At 42.2% G+C, this 27,824-nt stretch overlaps 2 protein-coding genes across 3 annotated transcripts in view; both read left to right on the forward strand.

Annotated features, from left to right (window-relative positions):
- LOC119701125 (translation initiation factor IF-2-like) overlaps positions 1–27,513 on the forward strand; it is a 96,341-nt gene extending 68,828 nt beyond the window's left edge. The window contains exons 3-5 of one of the 2 annotated variants that reach the window (XR_005257013.1): positions 25,429–25,701; positions 26,536–26,613; positions 27,064–27,513. The gene's annotated coding sequence lies outside the window, so the exon portion shown is untranslated. The remainder of the gene's footprint in view (positions 1–25,428; positions 25,702–26,535; positions 26,614–27,063) is intronic. The other variant, XR_005257011.1, reaches the window with a different exon arrangement.
- Positions 3,238–4,806, forward strand: DIO3 (iodothyronine deiodinase 3). The gene has a single exon (XM_038137248.1). It carries the CDS (start codon positions 3,367–3,369, stop codon positions 4,189–4,191), a length of 825 nt encoding a protein of 274 aa, XP_037993176.1. The 5' UTR covers positions 3,238–3,366; the 3' UTR covers positions 4,192–4,806.
- Positions 27,514–27,824: the final 311 nt, after the last annotated feature.

The raw sequence follows: 27,824 nt of genomic DNA on the forward strand, positions 1-27,824 counted from the left end.
GTTTTGCTTTATAAGTTGCTGAATTTATTTTGTAGCTCCTGTTTATGAAAAGAGCTTTAAAAGAGTTATAAATTACATTTATCAAATGAAGAAAAACTACAGCTATAAAGTTCTCAGAAAAAAGGAAATAATGTGAACCATGTATGTGCACTTGTGCGAGGACACACACACACACAAACTTATGTATTTTTAAGTTAGTGACTGCTGAACCACAGACCACATGCAGAAGAGTAGAAACCACCCATAACCAGATGTGCCACTGTAAAACCCATATTTTAGGATATATTCTATGAAATCCTCAGTATACAGGAAGACATAAGTTCCCACACTATTAATATCAGTGATACGGATTCCTAGAAAGACTGACTACCTTCACACACCTAAAAATAATCCAAGTTCCAACTGGGAGGTACAGCCTTTGGGAAGTAGAGAGGAGGTTTAACGGAGTTAAAGCACAGGATTTTGAGAACCATCCAGCTTAACCCAGACATGAGAACAGCAGCAAGACGTCACTTCAAACCTTCTGAGAACCAAAGAGCTGCAGAAGGAATTCCACCCTTTCCCACGGAGTTAATACATGAGCACTGCACCTCGGCTGAGCCCATCAGAGCATGGCTTGTAGGGCCATGCAGAGCCACCCTTTGTTTCACCGGGAAACACTTGCCTCGGGACAAGCTTGAATTTTCCTGTGGCAGCAAAGTGTAGCACTGGGCTAGTGAAGCAAAATGCTTCAGTTCTCTGCTCTATCCACAGCTGAATAGGAAATCCTAATCCAAAGGTTTCCTTCAAGCTATAAAAACAAAGCAAAGCTGTTTACAGGGAATGGAGAAATAGTCATTTCCAAAGTCCCTATCCAGCTGCAAATAGAGAATATAAGACCAGATAGCATTTTTACCTCAGAATATCACTCACTGATCTAGTAGAGCAAAGTTTGTTGATATTCAGGGTTGCAAACCCATCTGTTTACTCAGGCTTTTGTCTGTCAGCATAGTTTGAAGAGGTCACTTTGAGAGATCAATTTTTTTTCCTGGGGGTTTCTTCAGAGCTACCACAATTTGTTATTGCGTCTCTTTAGAGGCTTTAATTTGTGGTTTTCAAGATTGCATAACTGCACAGAGAGGTGGTGAGAGGCCCACATGAATAGTTCAAAATAAGTTTGACAATATAGTAAATATCTACTCAGTAATTTTCCCTGGACTGAGCATCGTGGAATGCCAAAGAAGTTATTAATCAGGCTAGTGGATGAACGTGGCTTTATGAGGGCTGGAGCATACGTTTCCCCTCAGATGTTCAAATGCTGAATTACCTTGCTGCTGACTCCAAGTAAAGATGACACATCAGGGCATTACAAACCAGCCATCTGATTAGATTGCTCTAAAACAGCCTATTCAGAACCAGATAAAGAAAAAATATAAAATGAGATTTTAATTCTGCCTTTTATTTAGGGTTCTTGTAATAAGTTACATAAAAAGTAAGCAAGCTGCCTAGCCTCCCATGAGGAGGCTCAGCATTCATTTTTTCATTTCACAGAAGATAGATGGGAGGTACAGACATGCACAGTCACTTTTGGAGCACAAACTGTGCCTGGAAGAATTGCAGGTCCTCGGGGTCTTTGGGAATCTGCAGCCAGAGACCTGGCATTGGCCACAGGCAGAAACAGGGCACTCAGGACCCACAGGCACATTGTGTTGCATGTCCCAAAGTGAGTGTGACAGGCACCTGGGTGAGTGGCAGCTGCAGCAGTAGCTCAGGGTTGCATGAGCCACATTTGCATAGCAGAGGGCAGTGTTCAGCGTTTTGGACAAGTAAAGTCCCTTTCTGAGGAAGCTGGTGGGAAAATGAAGTCCGTGCTGCAAGCTGGGAGCCCTGCAACAATGGACTGGCAAAGTTCTGAGCAGAGACACCAAATTACATCTAAGTTCTGTACTTCTGGGACAGGTCTCCATTTAGTTCAGCAGGAAGGAATTTGCAGGCCATAAATTCCTCCTGATGGGCAAAGACTGAAGGTGGCCAGTCAGTGTTCAGCACTGCATAGTGAGCACTCGGCTACTACTACACAACCCACCCAACCCTCAACGACTCACGTGTCCACTCTCTGGACAGCACACAGGTCTACCTGGCCATGCCCGTGAGGTGACACTTCAGCCCTCAGTTTAAGGATTTTGCCAGGCCTAGTCCCGTGAGAAGCTTGTGTTTGTATATCACTCGACAGGTGCAGAGAAGTACTGCTGGCTCCTCCTGGGACGCTGTAAAGGAGTGTCTGCCCTGACTCGCTGCTCTCGGGGATGCAGCAGGACCCCAGAGAGCAGCGGGACACCGCAGACGCAGCGCTCTCCTCCTGTCGCCTCCGCCGTCCCCTCTGCCCACCCATTGTAGCGCTTCCCGCAGCACCGGCCCCGCAGCGCCGCGATGCAGCCCCGTACTCGCAAGTGCCGAGGGGCGGGTGGCGGAGCCGGGGCAGGTGGCGGGGCCCGGGCAGGTGGCGGGGCCGGGGCCGGGCGCGGACGCCCCGGCCGGGGCTGAGGGGCCCCGCGCTCCCGCCGCCGCCGCGGCTTCTCGGCCAACAGCTCCCTCTGGCGGCCGCCCGCGCCCCTCCTCCGCCCGGGGCAGCGCCCACCGGCCCGCGCCCACCTGGTGCCCCCCCGCGCCGGGGCCGCCGCCGCCGCCGGGGCCCGGCCCGCCCAGCGCGGGCCCGGGGGAAAAGCGGGGCCGGGGCAGCGCCCGCCGCCCGTCCCGCCGCCGCCGCAGGAGGATGTGGCCGCGGGTTCGAGACCCGGGTGCTCCCGCGGCGCCGGGGCGTGCGGTGGGGCGGAGGCTGTGCTCAGGAGGCGACCGGGCTGCCGGGGCGGGGAGGGGAGGAAGGCGCGGGAAGGGACGCGGCGATGGCGGCCTGTCCCTGTCACCTGCAGGCGCTGCCGGGACGGCCCCGGCCCGTGCCCGCACAGCCCGTGGGGAGCCGGGCCGGGGGCGGGCTGTGCCTGTTGCATTGTCCTTGGCGGGGCTGTCTGTGAGCGCCCGCCGCTATCGGAGGCCGGAGACCCCGGCGGTGCCCTGCGTCGTACTCTCTGGCCCGCCTGATAGCGGCTGCACCCTGCTCCGTTGCACGTCCCTTGCGGCTCCCGCCGGGGCTCTCTCCCCTTTTGTCTGTGTATTTTTAGGTCATTAGAGTGGAGGGGTAGGTAATCCCCAGGCTCAAGTTCCAGAGGGGCGGGTTCTGGACGGAGGTGGAGTCACTTTTCATTTAAATCCCTGACTATAAAATGGGCTTAAAGAGAAGCGGGATCTCAGCTGTGCTGCACAGACCCCGGCACGCAGGGTGCGTGGGGGCCCCCCGGCAGCCAGCGCCCTGCAGCACAAGCCGCTGCGATGCTCCACTCCGTCGGCGTTCACACCTTGCAGCTGCTCACCCAGGCGGCCGCCTGCATCCTCCTATTTCCCCGCTTCCTGCTCACCGCCGTGATGCTCTGGCTCCTGGATTTTCTGTGTATTAGGAAGAAGATGCTGACGATGCCCACGGCGGAGGAGGCGGCCAGCGCCAGCGAGGAGCCGCCCCCCGACGACCCCCCGGTCTGCGTGTCCGACTCCAACCGCATGTTCACGCTGGAGTCGCTGAAAGCCGTGTGGCACGGGCAGAAGTTGGACTTCTTCAAGTCGGCGCACGTGGGTTCCTTGGCCCCTAACCCCGAGGTGATCCAGCTGGACGGGCAGAAGAGGCTCCGCATCCTGGACTTCGCCCGCGGCAAGAGACCCCTCATCCTCAACTTCGGCAGCTGCACCTGACCCCCGTTCATGGCCCGCCTGCGGTCCTTCCAGCGCCTGGCCGCGCACTTCGTGGACATTGCCGACTTCCTGCTGGTGTACATTGAAGAAGCACACCCCTCCGACGGCTGGGTCAGCTCGGATGCAGCCTACAACATCCCCAAGCACCAGTGCCTCCAGGACAGGCTGCGGGCAGCTCAGCTGATGAGGGAAGGGGCGCCCGATTGCCCCCTGGCCGTGGACACCATGGACAATGCTTCCAGCGCCGCCTACGGTGCCTACTTCGAGAGGCTCTACATCATCCAGGAGGAGAAGGTGATGTACCAGGGAGGCAGAGGACCAGAGGGCTACAAGATCTCGGAGCTGAGGAGCTGGCTAGACCAGTACAAAACCCGGCTCCAGAGCCCCAGCACGGTGGTCATCCAAGTGTAAAAAGGACCTGGCAAGAAGCGCAGGGGTGGAGAGGCGAGGGAGGGCGAGAGGAGAGGTGGGGAGGGAGAAGGCACTGCGTCGCGGATGGCAGGAGCTGTCTTCCCGTGGGGACACTCGAAGGAGGCTGCTGTGCGAGCTTTCGAGCAAGACGTGCCATAGTCCTTTCTCTATTCAAATCATGTTGATTTGCCAGCCACGCTCTGTCAATACTGTATTTCCATGTGCGTTTTGTAAATAACTCTTTCTTTTTTTCTTTTTTTTTCTTTTTTTTTTTTCTTTTTTGCGTTTACTATTTTTTAAGGAGGCTCTCTTCCTACGGGATCTGTTCCCGGCTGCGTGTGTGCGCGGGTGTGTGTCTGAAAAGTTGTGTACAAGTGCTCCGTGCTGCCTAGCAAGTGCTAACTGGGATTTCTAGTATTTCTTTGTGATGACCGATTTTGAAATGGGTTTCTCTAATGCCAGGAAATCGCGTCTGATGTTGTCAAATACTAGAACTGCCAATAGCCAGAGCTGGACGGAATGTCCTATTTATGTGGGGGGGGGGTTTTGTAAGACGTTCGTTCACCTTCCTTTTTTTTATGAATTTTTTAAAATAATAAAGGTTGAGTAACTACACGTCTGAGGCTGACTGCCTTTCTCTATCTTCAGACCGCTACGGTCACTTTCCCTTTTGCCCACCTCGCAACACTCCCCCCCTCCCCGCAGCCGAGGAGCAGCAGGCGGGAGAGGATGCGCTGCCGGGGGCTGGGGGCGGCGAGCTCAGGCTCGGCAGCGGCAGGAGCGCGCACCGCCCGCGACCCGGAGGAAAAGGAGAGTACTAGGTGTCCCCACGGGGAAATCCAAACCTCCGGGACTCCTGGGGGAGGAGACCGATCAGGGGGACCGCGTGCTCCCTCAGTGACCCCGGCGAGCCGGCCCCGGATTGAGCCCTGAGCCCTGGAGGGCGAAGGTGCAGGGCTAACCGGCGCCGTGCAGGCAAGTGAGTCCAGACCGAAAACACAGGCTGGGGAAAGCTGTCCTGGGCGGGAGAGCTGTCCCGCCAAGGACACCTCGTCTCGGGCACGCAGGCTGTGCCGGACCGGAGCCCGGACGGGGACAAAGCGAACCGCACCTGCGGCGAAGCGCGGCTGAGAGGCTCGGGCAGGAGGGCAGCGCCCAGCCCGGCTGTGCGAGGCTCAGCCCCACCTCCGGGGGCCGGCAGCTACGCTGGAAAGGGTGCGGGGTGCCGAACCTTGCTCCCTTGGATCCCGACAGGTGAGACAGGGCGTGGAAAGCATCCCGCAACCTCCGCAGGAGCCGTACAAAGCTGCCCAGAGACAGTGGGTCTTTAAGGACCACCCGTGGCGCCTCTGAACGCCTCCACGTCCTTGACAGCAGGGGGACGAGGCGCCCGAGCTGTTAAGCCCCTAAGTTTTGGAGAGGGATGCACGGCCCGAAGGCAGGGCAAGCCGCAGACGCCGCTATCCGCTAAGGGCATTATAGCCCCTGCCTTGACAATGCTCCTCTGGACCCGCAGTGTTCCAGTCTTTCAACATTCACGGTTTAGGCTCGCACGCGTAACTGCTCCCGCCTCTCCCCGCAACAAAAGCAGCACCGAGTGGTTCCTCACAGAGAAATCAGATGCTCCGACTCTGCTCGTCCGTCCCCTTCGCCCCCGCAGGCCCCTGAAAATCGGACCGCTCTGCTGAGGTGTCAAAGGATCCGGCTCAGGTGCCCGCTTCGGGCTTCCCGACCCGCCCGGCCATTGCGCCTGCTCTGACGGGGTCGAAACCCTTTGAGCCCTTCTTCACCTTTCCGCTGCCCCCAAGAGCGGACCCCCCGGCACCGGGCTCAAGGCACCGGTTCGGCCCGGATCAGGTGCCTCCGGTTGATGCTGGGGCGGCGGGGCGAGAGCCCACCCTGAGGTGGTCTTGCTTCCCTGGCCGGGCGCTGGGCGCAAGCACAGAGTCCTCCGCGAAGTCCCGGAGCGGAGGGGAGCCTCGGCAGCAAAGCCAGCAGGACAGGCTGCAGCAGAGCATCACCATCACCCCGTTCCCCCCAGCATCATCCCGCTCCCTACGGCATCGCCCCGCTCCCCCCGGCACGGGCAGCGCCCACCCAGGCGCGGCAAAGGTGTGGGGGCCTGAGCCGCGGCCAGCCCCCGTCAGTGACTCCCGCCTGCATGGGCACATCAGCCTCGGCTCCCTCCCGGCACCCCAAGAGGGAGAATGAGAGCTCCTCCCTGGTACGAGGCTCCCGAGCACCACAAACCTCGCCCTGCCCCGCTGCGGGACAGCAGAGCCCCCGCTCCGCCCTGCTGCCCGCGGCTCTCAGCGCGGCACCGGCCCCGGCCCTGCCCTGCTGCGCCTTTCCCAGCCCCACGCACGTCGTGCCGTAAAAAACAAAGGCAGAGGAGCCGCGGGTCTCCTCTCTCGGCTACAAGGGCAGACTGTGTACGCGATTCCTTTTTTTTCTTTTTTTTTTCTTTTTTTTTTTTTTTTTTTTTTTTTTTTTACGGCTTAGTTTTCCTGACTTTACAATAAAGCCATTCTTTGCTTTCTCACCTCGTTATCTCTTTCCTTTATCCGCTTTTGGCAAGCTTTAGTTGTAATTCCGAAGTTACGGCAAGACCCGGGCACATCCCCACCCCGGCCTGGCCCCCAGGACATTTTCCGGTCATACAGACAGAAATGGTCACTGTGGGCTTTAATAATAACAGAAACAGCCTCGTCTTTACTCTCTACTACTAGCAGATCTTGGTCAAAGGCTATATGAGGTCAGTTGGTTGGTTGTTGGGGTTTTTTTTCCCTAAATAAGTCAGCTTTCTAAAGCTACATTACTCCTTTAAAGCGAACACTGAGATTTTATTTATCACTTTCTCTTTAATCAGCAACAGAAGAAAAATTTGCCATGAATTCCTGGAATCCCTGAAAGAGATCACACTTTTCCTTTGCACAAATCAAAGTTATCTGCTTCTATTATATCCTCCACTTAAAATGAATCATAAGCCTCCATCCCACTGAGCTTTCTCGGGGATACTTGTTTAGCACAGACGAGAACAATACGATGTACATCTAAAGAGCCCCGGGCGGCAGAAGCTTCCCCGACTGATACAAAGGATTGAGAAACGTCCTATCTTTAAAACGCATTTTTTGTGCCTTTCCACCTCCCTAGTGCACGACAAACAGAAGTCAGAGAGTGCAGAGAGATTTATCAGAGGGAGATCTGAGTGGCAATTACATGTTCTGTCAATAATTAATTGAATTATGTCCTCATTATAATTACATACAGTCCTCTAGCCAGGAGGAGAAAGGAAAGAAGGAAGTTGTGGTGTGGTCAGAGGGGGATCTCAGGACATGGTTCCAGTCATTAAATATGTGATGTAACATTGCAATCTGGTGTATTCTGAGACACAAATGGAGAAACACGAACAAAACCAACTACTAAAATCTTCTTTGGTTTACAGCAGGGAGACAGAAAAAGCACTTGCCTTCATTAGTTGTTTTCATTATGACTTTCCACTGGGGATTTAAAGGTACTTTGCCATACAAAAACCAAAGGTCTTGCTCATTTGAACTATGACCTATATGTTGTAGTCTTTCTGTTGTTCACCACATACTACCTGACTACATTGGATATTTCTGATGTTTGAAATAAAAATTTTAATTGGTCCAGAAATTAAAATTAGTCCAGCAAAGCATCCTCTACTCAATACAAATGACACATTCAAATAGTCTTGCAAGCAAATTCTTACTCTGACACCTATTCTTCTGTACTTCTTCCAGTCATAAGGGAAATCATCATATCATTATTAATTTATTATTTACTAAGAGCTGTTAGAGTACTCTTTTGGTACACAAATGCAGGAAAACAAAGAGCTTGATTCAGTTCTCACACAAGTTTTGCACTGGTGTGACTTCAATGACACGGGTGTAGTCACTTCAGAACCACCTGGGTGTAATTATGATCAAATCTGGGCTATTGCACTTCCTTTGCTTTTCTGATGGTTCAAAACCACTATTTTTTTCTACAGCGTGCTGTGGAAGACAGACAGCTGTTTGCATATAGAGCTCAAAAATCATTCTCAAGTTCCTCCTCATTGTCAGTGCCAGGGTCCTATATCCTGCCACAATTTAGGCATGTCAGCACATTTCCTCACCATTCTGCATCCTCCCTACAGCATGAGAGCTGTAAACCCCATCGATATGTGTTTTCTTCCACTTGTTAAGGCAGATCCTCCTGGTGTCTTGAGCTTTAGATCAGGTAGCTTTTCGTTCTAATTGCTGATCCAGCTGCCAGAAGGGAATTTGACACCTGCTTCCCTCTTTGCAAATTTCTCTTTTTAGACAAAAGTTTGATGATGCCTCTTGAAAAGGGGTTTATTTATGACCTCCACTTAATTGACTAACTCATGTATTTCTCGTCTTTTTGGCCTTCCACCTGCTGCTCAAAAAAGATTTTGGAAGAGGTTTGCACTGATAAATGCACTAACACTTAATGGCCAAAAACATCTTAACTAGAATTGCGAACAGTATTCAGTACTTCCTAAGTGTTAAGGTTAAAAGGTTAAAATCCTTCAGCCAGTGTGTTTTGCATGAGAATCCTTCTCAGGGCTTGTGCCCTCAAAAGTAAGGCTCCCTCATTCTGGTCCAAGGAGTTCCTGTGCCAATCAATCTTAGAAGATCAGGTCTGTATGTTGTTTCATCCCTCTTTGGCAAATTAATAGCTCCTTCCTGACTTTGCTCATGGAAGCATTTGTTTCCATTTCCTTTTGAGTAATAAATATCCTCCTTCTTAAAGGGACCTTTAGGACATGGCCATATGAGGTAAGGTATCTCAACCCCCTACACAAACCCCCAGTGGCCAGAATCACCCCAACACAAAGGTGATCCCTGAAAGTCTGATAAAGGTATCCAAGAGCTGCATTTCTTACTGGAGTCTTCAAGAATGAACTGGCACATAGTTCCCAGCAGAAGAGCATTCCATTATCCGTTATAAAGCAGTGGGCACCATGGAAAATTATAAACAGATTTGGATTTTACTGAAACCCCTAGCAATGAGGGTAAAAACCATGACAAAGTTTTAATTCTTTTATGCCCATCTTCTCACCATCTTAGGTTTATAAAGCAGCCAGTACTTCAGTGGTCTGCATTTGACCAGATTTTCACATTCCATTCCAAGTCATGGCTGGCTGGATTTTTAGGGTCATATTCCTATTTTTCTTGCATCTTGATTTTCTTGCCTGAAGAGTCAGTCAGGATATATATTCAGAATCACAGCATATTCTGAGCTGGAAGGGACCCACAAGGATTATCAAGTTCAACTCTTATATGAATGGCTCATATAGGGATGAAATCCACCACTCTGGCATTATCAGTACCACGCTCTAACCAGCTGAGCTAATCCCTTGCAGTGACAAAAATTCAGTGTAGTTATTTAATCACTACAGGATGTCAGGCACAATTTCTCAAATTATGTACCACCTTACAGAAATTAAATGAGGTGTCATTGCATAGAACCTCACTTCAAGCATCATAAATTTTTAAAAATTTGTGTTGAAACCTCTTCCAGAGCTTTCTGTGGGTTCATATAACTTTGCAAGCATAATTATACCAAAGATATCATTCGTGCCAAAGACCTGATAGTGAGAATAATTCCTAAGAATAAAACAATAATTTCATAGCATCTGGATAACATTTTAATACATATTTATTTTAAAATGCATTTTATTAAGTTATAAATGAAATTTTAATATATATGTTATGACTTTTAAGAATTGTTCTAATGAAAGTGACCCTTAAAAAATCTATGAGACTGAACTGAAGAAATTCTAGAAGTTGCACAATTCCATGCAAGAAAAAAAATATTGTTTATTTGATAATTTTCCATTTGTGATGAAGGACAATCAGGAAAGAATAGGGTGCAAGGCTGCTGTCAACCAGATTTGCAGCACATGGACACAGAGAACATACTGTGCCACTAACACACAGGCACATGCAATTGCAGAGACCAAAATTAGCCCGAAGTGCATTTGGAACATTGGAAAGGGAGAGGCGGGGAGTTGTGCATTTTATAGAATAAAATAGCTATTTCAAGAAGTGATAAATATACAAAACATTTTTTTAAATGACTAAGTTAATTTCTGTGTATTCTCACTCAGAAGAGGAACCCATCTACTGCATGGTGAATAATGAACAGCTTTGGGGAAATGGAAGAGATTAGATGAAACTCAGGTGTCTAGATCCCTCTATTTCATTTAATCATGTTCTTTTTTCCTTTTAACTGTATATTGCCTTCTCTAGAAAGCATACCACTGGAATTACTATCCTGGGTTCTAGTTTATTTGATGTTCATGCAGATCTGTGTGCATTTCTGTCAGTGTTTAGTTGACTGAAGTATCTTTGATACTAAATAATCTACCCTGACATCAAACTGGGTCAATTGTTCTATCTACCTGATTAGAGCAAAAGTATGGTAAGCAAATGCAACAGAAGAATTTGGAACTGTTCCCCGGAACTGACCGTCCAGACCTCTCCTATTCCCATGGGATGTTTTCAGTTGATTCATTCAACCATAATAAATTCCAGAAGTTATCTATTGGGAGAAACAGAATGGAAAGAAAAAGAGCAGATTGAGGAAGAAATGTCACGGCTCTTGCATTTCAATATTTTTTATTTTTTACTAACTGAGTAAAAGTCTTCTGCTGCCTTTTCATGAACACAAAGACAGGTTTGGAGGAACTCCACAGTGATTTACCAGTAGAACTGAAACAAATTGGTATGCACCTTAGAAGTACATCGGTTTTCTAAAGCTGGGTAGGAAGTTACCCAGTAAGATGTTTATCAGCAGTTCCTGCAGACACTGCTGGAAGCTGGAAAGATCTTTTTTCTTTTGCCACATATTCTGTGTCACTATGAAATCACTTTGAAATCTTCTGGTTTGTTAATAAATCTAATCCCAAGAAAAGAGACTTGACAAAACAGAAAACCAGAGTTTATTCTGTCTTTCCAGTTATTGAACATGCCCCACTGACTCACAGTTCATTCCTAGATCTGTCAAGCCCCTCTTGCTCAGTGCAGTAGGGCAGTGGTTCACCGGCCAGACAATGGAGAAGAAGCCACTGAGGGCTCTGAGAGGGATCACAGCACTGTACTACAAATTCCTGAGATAAGGGCCAAATAGTGGGACAATGAGAAGAGGGAGAAGATTACCCATTCCCATTCACAGCACTGACAGACGCGCACAGATAAATACTGTCTCTGAAACCTGGTGCTATTTTTGCTACCAGGTGAGAAATCAGGGCGTTCATTGCAATTCCCGTGTCATTTGTTTTTAGACGATGGATGTGTCATCATTGCAAAATGGAATTTGGGTTTTTTTGGAAAAGAAATCAACACTTAAGTCATACTTTTGTGCAAGTCAAAAGACACCCAAGGGTATGATTGCCTTGTATGCTGTTCTTTTTAATAAGGCCAAGGAAAAGCATCACTGGATGGGATCATAATCATTTGCTGCTTTAATGCAGACAATCAAAGAAGTCTCCTTACTGATGGCTGTAAATTCATCATTATGGATACCACTCAGAGTCATTTGGCATGACATTTTTTATGCATAGAACAGAAAAGTGCAGTATTAGCTCCCGAGTGATTGGATGAGTTGTACATCCATTAATGTGCATAACAGAAAATGTTTCCAAGCTCTGACTTATCTCTCCTACACAAACTGAGAAGATGCAGATTGACTTGCTGCTGTTTACTCAAATTTTTGGTGCATTTTTTTCATTCTGTCCAAAGTCCTGTATATTTGGGAACCTACTATCATCATGCATTGTAGATTTTACTGCTGACTCTGAGATCGTAGCAGTCTGGCTATGTTCACATATGATGAAATTTACTAGATGACAGGGAATGGTTGCACTAACCCCATAATGAGTAAACATTTCTCAGTTCACTGTTTTGCGAAATGAAGGAATTGGTAGATCATAAGCCCAGGAAATCTGGAAAAATGTTTAATCAAATTTTTTATCCACCCAATTGTTAGTTCAACCTGGTTAAAATCCGAGTGTCATTCATCTGAAAACTGCAAAATTAATCCACCAAGAATCCATTATAACATAAAAACATTAAAATTAAAACAAAACACCTTATGCTCATTTTCATAATAGACCACCTTTTTCATTGAAGATGTTTCATTTCTAAATGTAGCTAGATTAAATTTTCCTGAAAAAAAAAAATTCATTTTCCATTTTGGCCAACTCAAAATTATACATTTTTCCAGTTATTCAAGCGAAATAAAATATACATTATTCAAATTCCCTGGTCTGTAGTGTGTCTTCCTGTTCATGAATTGTTCAGGAACTGGTTATTAATTAACTGATCAGTTAATTTATGCAAACACTTCATCGATTAAATTACATGAAGAAATCTCAGCCAAGAATGTATCAACTAATTGTTCACTTCGGGTATTTATTTGACTGTGATATAGAACCATCACTTATATGAATGGTGTCATGTTTGCTCCCCTGCTGATTATAAGGCTTTTTTTTTTTCAGAGAAGAAATACCAAATACCAAAGTAAATATCAAGTAATGGCATTTTTTTAGTTGTGAATTATTAGACAAATAATCATTAAATGTTTACGAGATATACAAATTTTTTATCTAGACAGCAGCATTATCTACGTTTAAGCCATTGACACATTTTCAGAACTCTGAACCAACATCTTTTATTTAATAATATGCATAAACTAGAGTTTATAGGAGAGACCTAGATTATGAGAATGCTCTTAAAAATAATAAATAAAAAGCCTACATTTTAGCATTTAGGCTTCCAATATAAGCAATAGGGAGAACTCAACCCTTCCTCAGCTGCCAGATAGTGAGGACACTCACTTAAAGGAGGATATTCTGGTACAAGCCCAGCCCATGTCCATAGATCTGAACCTGGAAATTCCATAACCTGGACAATGTCATAGCCTGTGAAATACAGAAACCATTTCCTTGGAACTTTAAGGGAAGAGGTACTGGTCAGCATTTGTGGCAAATGGTTGGAGAGAGACTGTTCAGTTTCCTAGCAAAGCTGCTTACTGAGAATATAAAACAGCTGTGTTACAGTATTAAGCAAAATATCAGGTACATGCCATAACTGTGAGGCTACTATTTAATTCCAGATGACCAACATTCTTCTTTATTTTATTCTGACCAGAAAGGCTATTCTGACTTGAGAAAGCTTCTCAACAAGCTTCTCAACATTTAACCAATACATTCCCTCATAAAAGTACTCAACTCACCAGAAATTTACACACATTCCAAACAAAACAAAACAAAACAAAACAAAGAGAAATGAAAAAATAAAAAAGAAAAAAAAAAACGAAAAAAGAAAAAAGGAAAAAAGAAAAAAGGAAAAAAAAAGAAAAAAGAAAAAAAAAGAAAAAAGAAAAAAAGAAAAAAGAAAATAAAAAGAAGAATAGTTTTATCTAAAACTTTAAGGTCAGCTCTAGGATAGACTTTTGGACTCGCTTGTAATTGCTTTCATTGTCTGACTGGTCAACACGGTTACTTGTCTTCCCCTGCTGTGCATACGACCAAGTGTTGTGTAGGCAGGCGTGCTGGCCAATAAAACCTCAAAAAGCAGTGAAACATCAGTGCAAGCAACAGTTCTCAGTATAAGTAATTGTCTTGTCATATCTCCCCAGGCCCATTCTTCTCCTTTCTCTCTCTCTCACTTGAATTTCCTCAGAAATGTTCTTTCTCCATCAACATAGCCTCATGTTACTTCTCTGCAGCTCTGCTGCCCTCCATTCTAAAATCTGGCATTACATTGAAACTTCCAAGAATTCCATTCTCTGAAGCATTATGAGTCACACTGTAGTCCTCAGCAATATTTTTAAAACACCAATGTTTTTTTAATCACTCTTGAGACCCACAGAAGAAAGTAAGGATATTATCTTGCTAACTTACAGTCGTGGTTGTTTTTTCTATTGCCACCCACACTCTCTCATCTTTCTCCAGATACTCTGCTCCAGTCTCTCAATAGTGCAGGCATATGGTATTCAAGCATGCCAGAGTCTGACTTCAAGTTTTAGTCATTTTTCTTCCTGTAAAAAGGATGCAGGGACCTTGAGCCTATGACCATTTGAGAGCTTTCTTTATGGGAGAGTTTTATTCGGGTTTATACTTTAAAAAAATTATATGCTGTACTGTAAAACTAACAAAGAAACATCATGTCTAAGCCATAATTCATCTTATCTGAATCCCAGCAATGCCATGTGTCTGGTATGTCAGAGGAAACACAGAAATCACTGGTCCAACTGTGAACAAAAGAAGGGGAGAATTTATGCCTGCTTCTGGCAGTGATTCCAAAAAAAGGCATTTTAACACAGGAGATGGTTATCTGCACGAGATGTAGTTGTAAATAGTATCCCTGATAAGAAAAACATAAATCTTTTTTCTACTGTTTGAAGAACTTTCCATTTTAATTAGAAAAAAAGAATCCAAATTACTAAGCTATAGTACAGTTATCTGTTCATTTTCATTGTGTTTCAATGCTTGCTCCTTTTTATTTTGAGCACGAGGGATGAGGCAGCTTCTATTACGAAAGAGTTATTTGCATCTTAGGACTGAAGTTCCACAAATTGCTGTTATCTGCTGTGCAGATGCTCATGTGACACACTGAATAAATATACCTTAAGGTAAGCACATAACACTGGACAATGGGTGTTCAATAAAGAAGATCCCTAAAGACAACAGTTATCTGAGTTCTGTAGAGAGCAGCTTTTGCATGAAGCACTTGAGGATGGCTGGCTGCCCCATTATAGTTTTTTTGACAAAGCTGCCAGGAAATAAGAGGATGAAGAGACCTAGATTCTAAATTACCAGCTGATCATGTGAAGAAAGTACATACTTAGGTCTCAAAAGTTACTGAAAAATGGTCAGTGAGCTTGCCTGTGCAAGAGATGGTTGAGAGAACTGTGAAAATAAACACATCATTGAGAAATGGAGGTAGGATGAGTGAGATTTACTTAAGAAAAGGTGAGAACAGTGTTAAATGAAGTAGAAAAGAATCCATATTAAATAGTAGCATTAATGCAGTAAGCCAGGAAGCTACGAGTGATCAAGACTCCTCAAGAATCACAGTTAGACACATTTACTCATGTATTTATTTGTCTACATAAAAGAAAACACAATCATACTGAAACTGCTCATTTTACATCCTACTCATACAGGGCTTTTCTGTCTCACTGCCTCATACCAAAAGGTGTGGAAAAGCAATAAACTTGCCTTTCATTTTGATAGGATTTTGCTTCTACTCTGCGTGTCTCTAAGAAATCTTGACCAATTTTTTTATTTGATTGTACCAATACTAAAATTTGGAGTAGGTTTTAACTCCTGGGCTGCACCCAAAGCAATGTGGCCAGCAGGTCAATGAGGGTGGTTCTGCCCCTCTACTCTGCTTTCATGAGACCCCACCTGGGGTTCTGCATCCACCTCTGGGGTCCTCAACACAAGAAAGACATGGACCATGTCTTTCATGTTAGAGTGAGTCCAGAGGAGGGCCACGAAAAGGATCAGAGTGTTGGAGCACCTCTGCTGTAAAGAAAGGCTGAGAGAGTTGGGGCTGTTCAGCCTGGAGAAGAGAAGGCTCCAGGAAGAATTAATTGTAGCCTTCCAGCACCTAAAGGGTGCTTGTAAAAAAGAGAGAGTGCAATTTTTACACAGACAGGACAAGGGGGAATGGCTCTAAACTAAAAGAGGAGAGATTAGATATAAGAAAGATATTCTTTACCCAGAGGGTAGTGAGACACAGGAACAGATTGCCCAGAGAAGCTGTGGATGCCTCATTCCTGGAAGTGTTCAAGACCAGGTTGGATGGCGTTTGGAGGAATGTGGTTTAGTGGAAAGTCACAGGAGGATTGGAACCTGATGATCTCTAAGGTCCCTTCCAACCCAAACAATTCTATGATTCTAAGATGCTGCAACTAGCAGGCCAAGACATTTCAAAATTGCTTTACTCACTGTGGGCGTTTGTAAGATAGCAAAAGAAAAATTTCTAGGAAATAGGTCAAAATATTAACACATTTATTAGCCTAATGTTAAACTTTTAAATCCGTATTTAGTCTCCCTCGTGTCAGTAAAGTTGTTCATTCTCAGTGACAGATATCCACAAATCTCAGTGAATGAGTGCGAGGTACAACTCAGCCAAACTTCACACTATCTAAAAAATTCATTATCATTATAGATTCAGGAGCCTATTTAAATACAGGCATCCAGTTCTGAATGTTTATCATAAAAGTATAGCAGTGATGAGCTCAAATATTTGGTAACTGCTGATGTCATTGATGAGCTGCAGAGATTTCAGTTTTCCACAGAGGATGCTGTACCAATAGAAGACCTCCTTAAGCCACTCGTTTCTTTATTTTTATTATTTCTAAGAAAAATAACATCTTCACCATCTCTGAACCCTCACCAGTGTGATTTTGTGCCTTGGGCAGAAGAGATTCTAAGAATAACCTGTGGGCTGGGCAGCACACTTCAGGCTTAGCAAGGAGAACGTCATCAGTCAGAGAACAAGAGCTGAGGCTAAAGATTCAGAGGTTACTCTGAATCATTCTCCTGAATGATACTTCATACTACCTCTTACTGGCTTTTCAGGAATAATTAGAAACAGGCAGCAGTTACACCATTTCTGTAAGTTAAAGGCAAGATGAAAATCAGAATTGAGTTGTTTGTTGCTACGTTTTCAAGAGCAGAAAATGTCAAGAGCACAGGCAATTTCCAACTGAATTTACCAACGCTTTATTCAGGGTTCCACAGGCAGAAATGCCAAGTGACACAATAGGGAAATCCAGCACAAAGCATGAAGTATAAAGGCCTGAAAATGAAGATTGTTGTGAAATTTAGAAATGTGATATTGATGTGAATGTGCATGTCTCTAAAGCAGCCTCTTCTATTACAGATCTCAGATGTGTATATGCCAGACGTAGCTGAGTGAGAGCCAAAGCCTAGATTAATTTTCTTTCTGTAAAAGTTGGATACATATGTATCTGAAAATCAAAACACAGGAAATAATATCAGAGAGCCCATAAAGACAATAATATTTAATTAGTTACAGGTTAGTAACTAATTAGTAAAGATGCAGGACCTTTCCTTAAATGATTTTTTGTTTCATTTTGTTTTCCTTGCACAAAATAAACTTCTGGAATTTGGTTTTCATTATAAGCGTTCTTTAATGAACTCTCTGGTGCTAATTATTTAGTCAGAAAAATAAGTGGTGTTTTGTTCACTTTTACCTTCTTTTTCTATGACAAAAACAAAGAAGCAAAATAGTGCTGGGGGGGGATCAAAGGGTAATTATCCAAATAATTTATAAGATAAAGACTGCATATTTTAACAAGTCTACCCTAGCATGGCAATATGATGGGAGTTACAGCTGTGACAGGGATTTTAACTGGAGAAGAATCAATGCAGATCAGCAGATGGAAGTCGTATCTCAAAAATGTATTAGGTTTGTCCAAAGGAGCATGAGGATAGGATGATCTGGTAACTGCAGTGTTGCAATTCTATACTCAGATACTCTGATGCATGTGTCATGGATTTCCATGGCGCTTGGGGAGAATTCACAGGCCTTTTAGAGAACAAAGTTACCATGGCACAAGAAGAATGGTCCTCTTGAGTACTATTAGCTTTTTTTCAAGTTAGGAGGGAAAAGAAGGGATGAGCAGCCAGTTGTCAGAAGGGAAGAAGCTGCTCACAGAGTGTTACAAGGTCTCTGCTGGAATCTCTGCTGTTCCTGCTCCTGAGTAACCTCAGACACAGAGTAAATAGAAACTTTAGGTGTTCTGCTGGTGATCCAGAATTACTCAGGACAGTCAAAACCAAAGCTGTGTGAGGCAGAGTACAGAAGCACCTCACAGTCCCAAATGACTTGATGAAAAAGTGACAGATGAAATTAAACGCCATTTCTAAGCAGGAAAGTAAAAGGTGTGTACACATTTTTGCACATAATACCTGCCTGTTATAACTCTGAACAACAAAGTCTACAGAGATTTTAATGACTTAATTAAATGAAATATTCATTTATGTCCATGATTCAGGGTATTCCTAACAGTGCCTTTTAATTTCATTGGTGTCTTTTAGACTACCACAGTACTTTTTAAAATTTCATTCCGAGATTAATCTTCTCTGTCATTAAGTGCATCATGAATACAAACTAACTATCTTTATAAACTATATAACTATCATAGAATGAAAACTGAGATATTTCAGTTAAAGGAATTACACAAAATGCTAAAAATATGTCAGATAATTCTCTACCAGAAAACTGTCATTTCCATTGAACCCCTTCTTAAAAGAAATTAAATTAAATTTATGCATTTCTTGGGAAAGTGCAAAAAACTTTTAAAATGTAGATATATTTCAATCAGACATTTCTAGAAAAGAAAGGTTCAAATTTTCACATTATAAAAAATTGCTAGTGTTTAAACTGAATGTCTTTATTTTAACCAAACAGTACAATTCAAATAACCCGAAGTAGTTTTAAATTGCATCTTTTTTTTTTTCTTTTTTTTTTTTTTCCCTCCAGGAGATGTTAAAGAATTCCTCTTTCTTGTTTCCACTTGGAGGCACTTTATTTTACAAAGTTTTTTTGGTTTTTTTTTTTTTACAGAAAAACACCTTCATTCACTGACCAAATCAGGATCTGTTTGTCCATTATGTCTTGAGTGGACAACACCACAAAAGCTGCCTTTGAGAAATTCTCGACATCGCCTGTGTAGAAACAGTATCTGTCTAGGATTGCCTCTTCATAGATTAACTTTCCTGGGTTGAGCATGTCCTTGTTGATCACTGTTCCCTGAAATATCTTTCAAGAGGTTTGTGCATTTGTAGTAGATACTGAAACAAAAAAATGAAGTGTCCTGCCCCAGACAAACCTAGGCTGAAACTAAAACTTTTACAGCAAGATGAGGAAAAATACTGAGGAAAACCCCGCCAAATTTTTAATGGAGGATTTTATATTAATCTTCAAGTTTTTGGTAGTAAAGCACTGAACCATGGTCTGAAAAACCATTAGCTTCATCTGCTCAGTCAATCTGTAATTCTACATACAGCCCAACTAAAGCTCTAGGCATATGAATAGTTTGTATTAACTACCTGTTTTTAGATTTCTTCAGCTGCTATTCTTTACCCTTGCAGCTCTCTGTTATGTATGAAATTAAAATGTTTTAAAATAACTCCATGCACTAAAAAATGCCTGGAGAGGATTGTATAACCTGGAGAAAAGAAGATTTCTAGTGTAAATAAATGCCTGAAGGTGTGCAGGTTTTCAGTGGTGCCCAGTGAACAGGACAAGAGGCAATGGGTACCAACTGAAACCTGTGAGTTTCCATCTGAACATCAGGAAACTGTTTTTCCTGTGAGGGTGACTGAGTGATGGCACCAGGTTTCCCAGGGAAGTTGTGGAGTCTCTATCCATGAACATATTCAAAAGTCATTGAGACACGGACCTGGGCAAGTTTCTCCATTTGGTCCTGCTGGAGAAAGGGGGTGGTACCAGATGACCTCCAGAGCTTCCTTCCAACCCCAACCATTCTGTGATCCATGATTCTGTGAGATATCACTCAAACTGGCAAAAGATTAAAGAGGAAAAATGAAACAGTAAAGGAATAGCTAAAACAATAATCTTAAACAAGAAAACTAAGGAAAATATGCCTGAGCAACTAGAGCAGCAGAATCTTACTGGTACATTTATTTATAATAAGTACTTAATAAACAGCTAGGAAAAAATATAAACTGAAAGGAGGGCATATGCATTAACAGATCACAGAAGAATTACTTAGATAATTTATGAACCATTGATAATTCAACTGGTATGGCAAGAGGAACAGGTACTGAGAAATGAAAAAAATTCCAAAGAGAGAAATATGGTTAATACTTTTCACAAGGAAGTCCGAGGAATTCCAGTACTTTCTTTCCACTATCTCTTCTCCCTCCAGAAAAGCAATTGGATACATGCTATTAGGAAAAAAATACTATGTACCCAATAAGAGACCAGGAGCAGACTAGAACCATAAGCAACAGTGGAAAATCAATAAGATCAAAAGACCACAGGATAATTCAGGCTGGAAGGTACCTCTGAAGTTTATCCAGTCCAGCCTCCAGCTGAAAGCAGGGTCAGCTGTGAGATCTGATCAACTTAATCATATGCAGCTTGGTCTTGAAAACCTTCAAGGATTGCACAATTTCTCTTAGCAATCTCTTCTGATTCCTGAGATTCTGATCTGTTCTTGACTGACCAAACTCTAAAAAAGTTTTTCCTTAAATCCAGCCTGACCTTGTCTTTTTTCAACTTCTGCCCATTTTGTCTAATCATCCCATCATGCAGCTCTGGCTCCATCCTCCAAGACCCTCTGAAAGCCATATCTTCTCCATGTTGAACAAGCCTCAGCTTCTCCTCCTGAGGCAAATCCTTCAATCCCTGACCGTCTTGGTGGCCCTTTGCTAAACTTGCTCCAGTTTTAAATTGAACTCACAAATCCTGGGCAAGATGTATATAGCACACTCACTTCAGAGGTAACCATCATGCAGTGATGAATAGTCTTTTTAGAACAATTCATGATTTTTCATCAAAGAGAACTGATAATATAAGAAAGACACTATTTAAAAAGATCTCCCTATTCAAGAATGAAGATAAAGTATTCCTTAACTTATAATGAGATTGAAGTCCCACTTATACAATTACATTTAAGAATCTAGTTGCATTTCTCAACAGGGATAGACTTGAGCACATGTTAAAGCACTTTCCTGAATCTGGGCAAGAGATGTTATATGTAAAATACAACCTGTAGCTGGACTTTATATCTGATTACGGTGCCTTTCAAAACTTTACCCACAAAATATTCATATTTTCCCAAACCCTTACAAAGCCTTCTGAACTGCAAAGTAATTAAAAGACTAAAGCAAAAGGTAATGGAAGAACATATATCAAGTTTGGAAAGAGGTGGTACCAAATGCAACAGAGTTCAGTCACTTAAGTATTACTTAAGATTTCCATTAGCTATCCATGGTGACAGATAAACAGCACTTATATTCATAAATTATGTTGTGCCATTATAAATGTTAGTGAAAAGAGTGAAATGCTTTGCAAAGGAGTCTGAAAATATCAGACTATGGAAGCCAACACGGCTTGCCTTGCTGATACAAAATTCCTATTAAAACAATAAGGTGTGCAGAATTTGGCTTCTGGAAAGAGGAAATAAAGGAACAAATCCAAAGCTTACTGAAGTAAAGAGGAGACATTCTTCTGACCTCAATGGGCTTTGGATATCACCCAAAATGATATTCATTCTGGAAAAATGCAAGCTGAAGGAAATAATAATTCAAAAATATCTGGGAGAGAGATGTTTGGAAAACCTGGAAATCAAAGAATACCTAGGAGATTTTGTGTAATATATGATACGTGACAAGAGCTTACGAACACTGTTACAAGACTTTTCTAAAACCTTATTAGTCTAGAAATGAAGAAAGAATAGATGATAGAAGAAAACCCATTCCATCCAATCAGGGAGCAGATGTTGCAGGGATCATCACAGTGCAGGCAGGTTGCTTTGTATGGAATCTAAAATGTGACAAGCATCAAATAAAAACACATCACCAAAGGTAGTTGTCCCATTTAAGAAACCATTAATTTCTCAGCTGTTTTCCTAGATAAGAGTCTGCCAGTATCTACAAAGATCAAATGCACACATTGTTTGCAAATAGGAATCCATGGTCAGCCTTCAATACAACAGAAGTGTCACATTTGTGACGTGGTCCTCTTCTCATTTTAGTGATGGAGGTCAACAGAGACTTTTAAGATACCATCTTTCCCATTATACACAAGCATCCTGTGCTAATCCAAGGATGACCTCCTTCGGTGGAAGGACACCCGCTTTCAATCTCCTGTACGCCTTGCTGCTGTCAGATGGATGAAAGGTTTCGGGATATACATACACCTCAGTGAAAGGAAGGTCTGACCTTATTGTCAGGATCGAACAGGCTCAACGTGCATGTTACAAATTCTCAGGATTCCTGTCCTCAATTTCCTACAATTTCATTGATGAGAAGTAGATAAGGACATCTGTAAGCGTGTGCTATATAGCAGAAGATGATAAAGGTAGTTTCCCCCCAGCTGTCTGCTGAAAGAAGTACCTATTCTGTCTCCACTTCTTCAGTGAAAGAACCTAAGAACGGTTTGCAAGAAGAGTAAAGTGGTTGTATTGAAAGACTGGCAGGCTCACTAATGCATCTACTGAAATTCAGAATGGCTTGATCCTTCTTCTCTGTCACTGCTGTTGCTATTGAGGAGAGGAAAACTTTATTTCTCACCAAAATAACCAAACAAATCGCTCAAACCCAAACTGCAACACAAAACATGTGTAGCTCAACAAATAAGATTGATGTGGCATTGCAATTTACTGCTTCATTGGTCCTATTGGTTCTATATAATTTTTCTTGTAAGACTTAGGTAAGTGAAGACAAGTAGAAATTTCTGAATAAATATATTGGAATAAATAACTATAAGATGATTGTGATAACAATGACAAAGCTCCAGGTTAATCTAGAATGTTTTAAGGTTCATACACTGTAGATTATATGCTATTTAGTACCATCATTTCTGGTTTAAAATCCTTCCATTCTTAGATTTTAAAACAAGAATCTTTTTTTTTTTTAATTGTATGGCTGACTCTTCAGAGAAAATGTTGGAAAACATTTTATTTTGAAATATTCATCCTTATGCTTCATGTATTCTTGGACCACTTCACACTTAAAGCTCAATGGCTTTTGCTAGAAAATTATGCCTCAACATGACTGCAATTCTTTCAGTGGTCTCAATCCCGTGAAATCCTGAGCACTAATTTTGATCAGTTCTCAGGTTTTCTCTGAATCTAATCTTTTGTGACATCATAAAAAGTTTGATGGAATGAAATCACAAAGAAAGAATTAATTCTCATGGGCAGGAAGAAAAAGAAGTACGTGGATTTTAAAACACAAAGATTGTAAAGAAAGTTCTACAATAAAAATGGGAAAAGAGAAATTGTGGATAACATGATATACAAGAGAACCCTTCTGAGTAAACTGCTTTGGAAAATCTTTTTATAAATCTTCAGTATGTTTTTTAGAAAGTAGAGCCCTATGCTCTTACTCTAAATCCTCCCTGATTTTATAACATTGATACTGGAAAGATCAAATCTCTTGCCTGAAAGCTATAGTTTCAATTAACAAGGATGTTAAGCATTTTTTTCAGATCCATGAAAAGAGTGACAGGATTATAGACCACCAAATTGGTGGTATTTTAAGAATCTGACAGGCTCAGCACCATGTGCCATTCTAGCCTCTCTGTGTATCCTTTGTGGTTAAAACTCTTAAGCACTTTAAATTCTTTTGGTCAGTATTTTTTTCCTTTTAGGGGAGACATCTAGAAGCACATTCCAAGTAACTATTTATGGTGTACAGAAAATTATAAGATACTAAAATCACCTCTTTGAAGGTGTTTCCAGGGGTTGTATAGTAAAACAAATATTTTATTTGCACAAAAAAAAAAAAAAAGTTGTTGTTTTAAATCTAGAATATAATTATCTATGTTCCAAATCAAATGAAAGACAGAAACAGCACAAACACATAGCAAAATACTACATGTCAAATCTTAAAGCCTTTACTTGGACAAATCTCCCATCAAGCTTTGGTGGCAGCTTTGCCTGATGAAATATGGCTGAGCCAGACCTGAAATAAGAAAAAATTTAAGAAACCACATGAGTGGAATAAGTTATGGAACAACAAATGAAATATTTATTTTTGTCATCTGGGAAATAATGACAATTTAGTACATTATTAGTATGAAAGTAGAAGTCCACTAAACCAGCAGTCCTCAGATACATTTATCCAGATACAACAGAGGACCAAAAAGATGTTGGAAGAAGCAGATGACTTTCCAGAATATTTGATACAGGCTGGAAGAAATATGCGAACAAATTTTTCAAATCATCAAGCTCTGGCAAAAAAAAACCCGACTGTAGCTTTGCATAACTTCATTTAAAAATGGCTCTGGCCTCTCATGTTTCTTCTTTTCCAATGAATAAGACAAAGCTGTGGACTGGTCCTGTGCAGATGACATATCTGCGTGTTGGGGTTCGTGGTGGGAAAGAGGCCAAAGGTGCTGCTGAAGCCAGGAAACACACCTGGAAGGAGCTTCCTTGGAGCCTGACACCTGGGCAGGAGCTGGTGGACATGCAGCCCAGCAGACTGTCCCACTGGGCAGAGCAGCACTCTGGGAGACAGGGAATGAGAGGAGCTGCCAACCACCTGCAGCTGGTATATCAGGTCATGCAGCAGGAGACAGATTCTGGCACTGCGCTAGGAAAGTCTGTAAGACATACCCCTATCTGTGGGGGTGAGTGGATTCTGGAGCCAAATCTATGAGTCTCACACTCGGTGCACAAAAACTTAGCAGCTCAGATGGATGGGTAAAATCTGTATCAGTGTAGAAACTGCATGGCATGAAAGCTTTACAGTTCTGCAGAGGAATCTGGTTCTTCCCTGTACCATCTGTGCACCAATTGTGTGGATTGTTTGTTGAGCTTTGTTTGGTTGGGTTTTTTCATTCGAGAAAGATACATAAGTCAGTAAAAAGAATGCACTCCTGAGCTATTCTTTTTGGACCTTGCCACTTCTCATTATAGGTTCAAATTTGGTAGAAGAGCTAAAAAGATTGTTTGTGCCCAATTAGTGTTTTCTGCAATTTATCTAATTTCAAAGACAACAATTTAATTTCAAACTTTATTCAAATTAGAGGGAAAAGTAGAAAAAATCTGGAAATACAGAAAATGAAATATTAGAGATCCGATTTTCAATGTTAGATCCTTACAGCTGACAGTATATTTCTATGTGCATGTAATACACTTATAGTCTGTTGAAACACAGTGACCATGTGATTGTAAATATTTAGCAAAGCCAGACCATGAAGTGGTTGCTTCCATTAGGTTTGTGCTCATACCAATACTGATAGGATGTGTTTGTTTGCATGTATTCTTACAATATGCACACAAATTAGACTGAACGATTCTTAGCAACAAGGAAATGCAACAAGAAAAAATAATATAACGTTATACATACATTAAACATTTATATAACGATGCACATTCTACGCACATAACAATAAACACATTTCAGTCTAGGAGCATGCAGTAAACACATTTCACATGACAATTTAAAATTAATGTCCACAGGTACTCCAAACATACTGTGGCACTCTTGGCGTGAAATTGAAGGCTATTAAAACAAATAGGAGACTTGCTTAATCAGAATTTTGCAGACTGCAGAAGTCCAGAGGAGGATCCAAGGGAATCCTTGAGGAAATTTAAGACCATACAACATCAAGGTGAAGAAAGGCATCTGTCCTATCTGCTTCTCCAGAGGCTTCCAATGACTTACAGGAAACACAGCACCTTATGCTCTCAATCAACTGAAAGCATGATGGACCAAGACTTGCATAAACATTGGTAAATGTCTTACAGGAATGTTTTTTAAAATCATGATGTTCTTTTCTGGCTTCTGGGGTTTTGGCAGGAACTCCAGTCTCTAGGCCCATTTCTGCATACCCAGTTTAATGATGGGCTTGATTAAGAGACAGTAATTCCCAAGAGGTTTTGCTATCTTACTTATTGACATGAACACGAGTACAATGCCAAAATCAAATGGCTACATGAAAAACCGATGGAAATTCACAGATGCAAAAGCAGGATGGATTCTTTATATTTCAGGTTTCATTTCTTTCTATTGTTTCCCAGTGTATATAATCTATAATGCTTCATAATATAAGCAACAACCAATCTGGCCTTGCAAGACCTTTTGCCAAACAACAAGTAGCAAAAACATCAGCCTACATCTGCCCATGAGGGAATTACATTGAGGTCCAGTTATATTTGTCCCAGTAACTCTGTCTGCCAAGTGAGCCAGCTTCCCTCAAATGAGAATTTAAAGGAAGAACACAGATGTTGGTTCTGGGATAAGCTAAGACAAGACTGCAAAGGCAAATTCTAGACAGTGAAGTCTATTGCCGGGTAGTTCAGGAGTCAACCTCAAAGGAAAACAAGGCAATGAGTTCATAAAAATGAACTTGTTAACCTCCTACACAGGATTACAAATTTACAGCGAGGTCAGTAGGATTTTTAGTCATATAATATATCTCAGGACAGGACTTAAATATGCTTTCAAAACTGGCTTTTCATAACTGAAAGGCGATATAAAGAAAACATCCTTGACATCCCCTGTATTTAACTAATGGCACTGAAATTCAGACCAATTGACCATTTTCTTTTTCCTCTCCCTGGCAGATTCAAGGAGAAGAATCCTCTCCTATGGCTCTACATTCCATAAAAACTCAGTTTCCTGAAGTCTTCTCTCTTGCAGGAGTAAGTGGAGATGATCCACAGCCTGCAACTCTACCATATATTCCTTTGCTGGAACAAGAAATGTTTTTAGATCAACAACTTAAGAAGCCAGTGGAGCATCTGTGTGCCAACATTTAAGTCTCTTTTCAGCTGTGAGAATGCCATGCTTTCTAAAAGCCTTGCCTTCTCATAGGAAGATGGCCAAAATCTCCCAGATAGGAGTTTGTGGCAGAAATCTACAAATTTGGATCACTAATTACTGCTTTTGAATATATATCAGTGTACAGGAATACACTATTCTGTATTTCTTGATTTCTCTTTTATTATTTCCTTCAGTTTGACCTCCATCTGAATTCCAGTTTATTATGAAATTTTGAATGTTTTATTTTTCTTCTTTTTCAGTCTTGTGGTTGTTCTCATTCTGGCATTTAATGACTTTTCACTTCACTTGTTTCTTTGTATTTCTTTAAGGCAACGAGCCATTCCTGTGGCGCTGGATGGGGATGGGGAAAGTTGCCAGCAAAATTTTTGGTGCACGTGCAGTAAAAGTCCTCTCCCCACAAATGCAGGTTTGTAAAAGGTAACTCTAGGTGGTGTTTCCACAAACAGTGGCGGATTCTTTCCAGAGGTAATTGTAAAAAGTCATAATTTGTCTCAATTACTCACACATATTACATGCTTATGTATTTGTCACTTACTATGATAATGTAACACGTACTTATGAATATTAGATATGTGAATATGAGTGCAAGCATAACATTTTTCAATATTCCATGTGGCACAATGAATTCCCAAACAGCCTAGTGCTTGCAAATACCATTTCATGAACAGAACAAAAATTATCTGTCAACTAACTAAAAATATTCATATACAATAAAACACAAATATGTTTCTTGTATTTTATAACATTTCTAGAAAACTTTTAGACAATTCTATTTCTTCCACAAAAATATTTTCATCTAATCTATCTATATGAAATTTTATATTCCATTTGCTGTACTAGAAACTGAACAGTGTCATAATCTTCAGGAAAAAAATAGTGAAACAAACCAGAAAGAGAAAATCCTTGCTTTCTTTTTCATTATTATGACAAACTGCAAAACTCAAATATTGAATCTGAGAAATATAAATTATATTGTAGTTAACATAAGTGTGATGCAAAACCCGCTGATATATTTGGAAAACAAATGAGTTTTACAACTCACACAGAAAGTCATCAAACTGAGAATCAA

This window comes from Motacilla alba, chromosome 5 (genome assembly GCF_015832195.1).
Source record: "Motacilla alba alba isolate MOTALB_02 chromosome 5, Motacilla_alba_V1.0_pri, whole genome shotgun sequence".
NCBI lineage: Eukaryota > Metazoa > Chordata > Aves > Passeriformes > Motacillidae > Motacilla > Motacilla alba.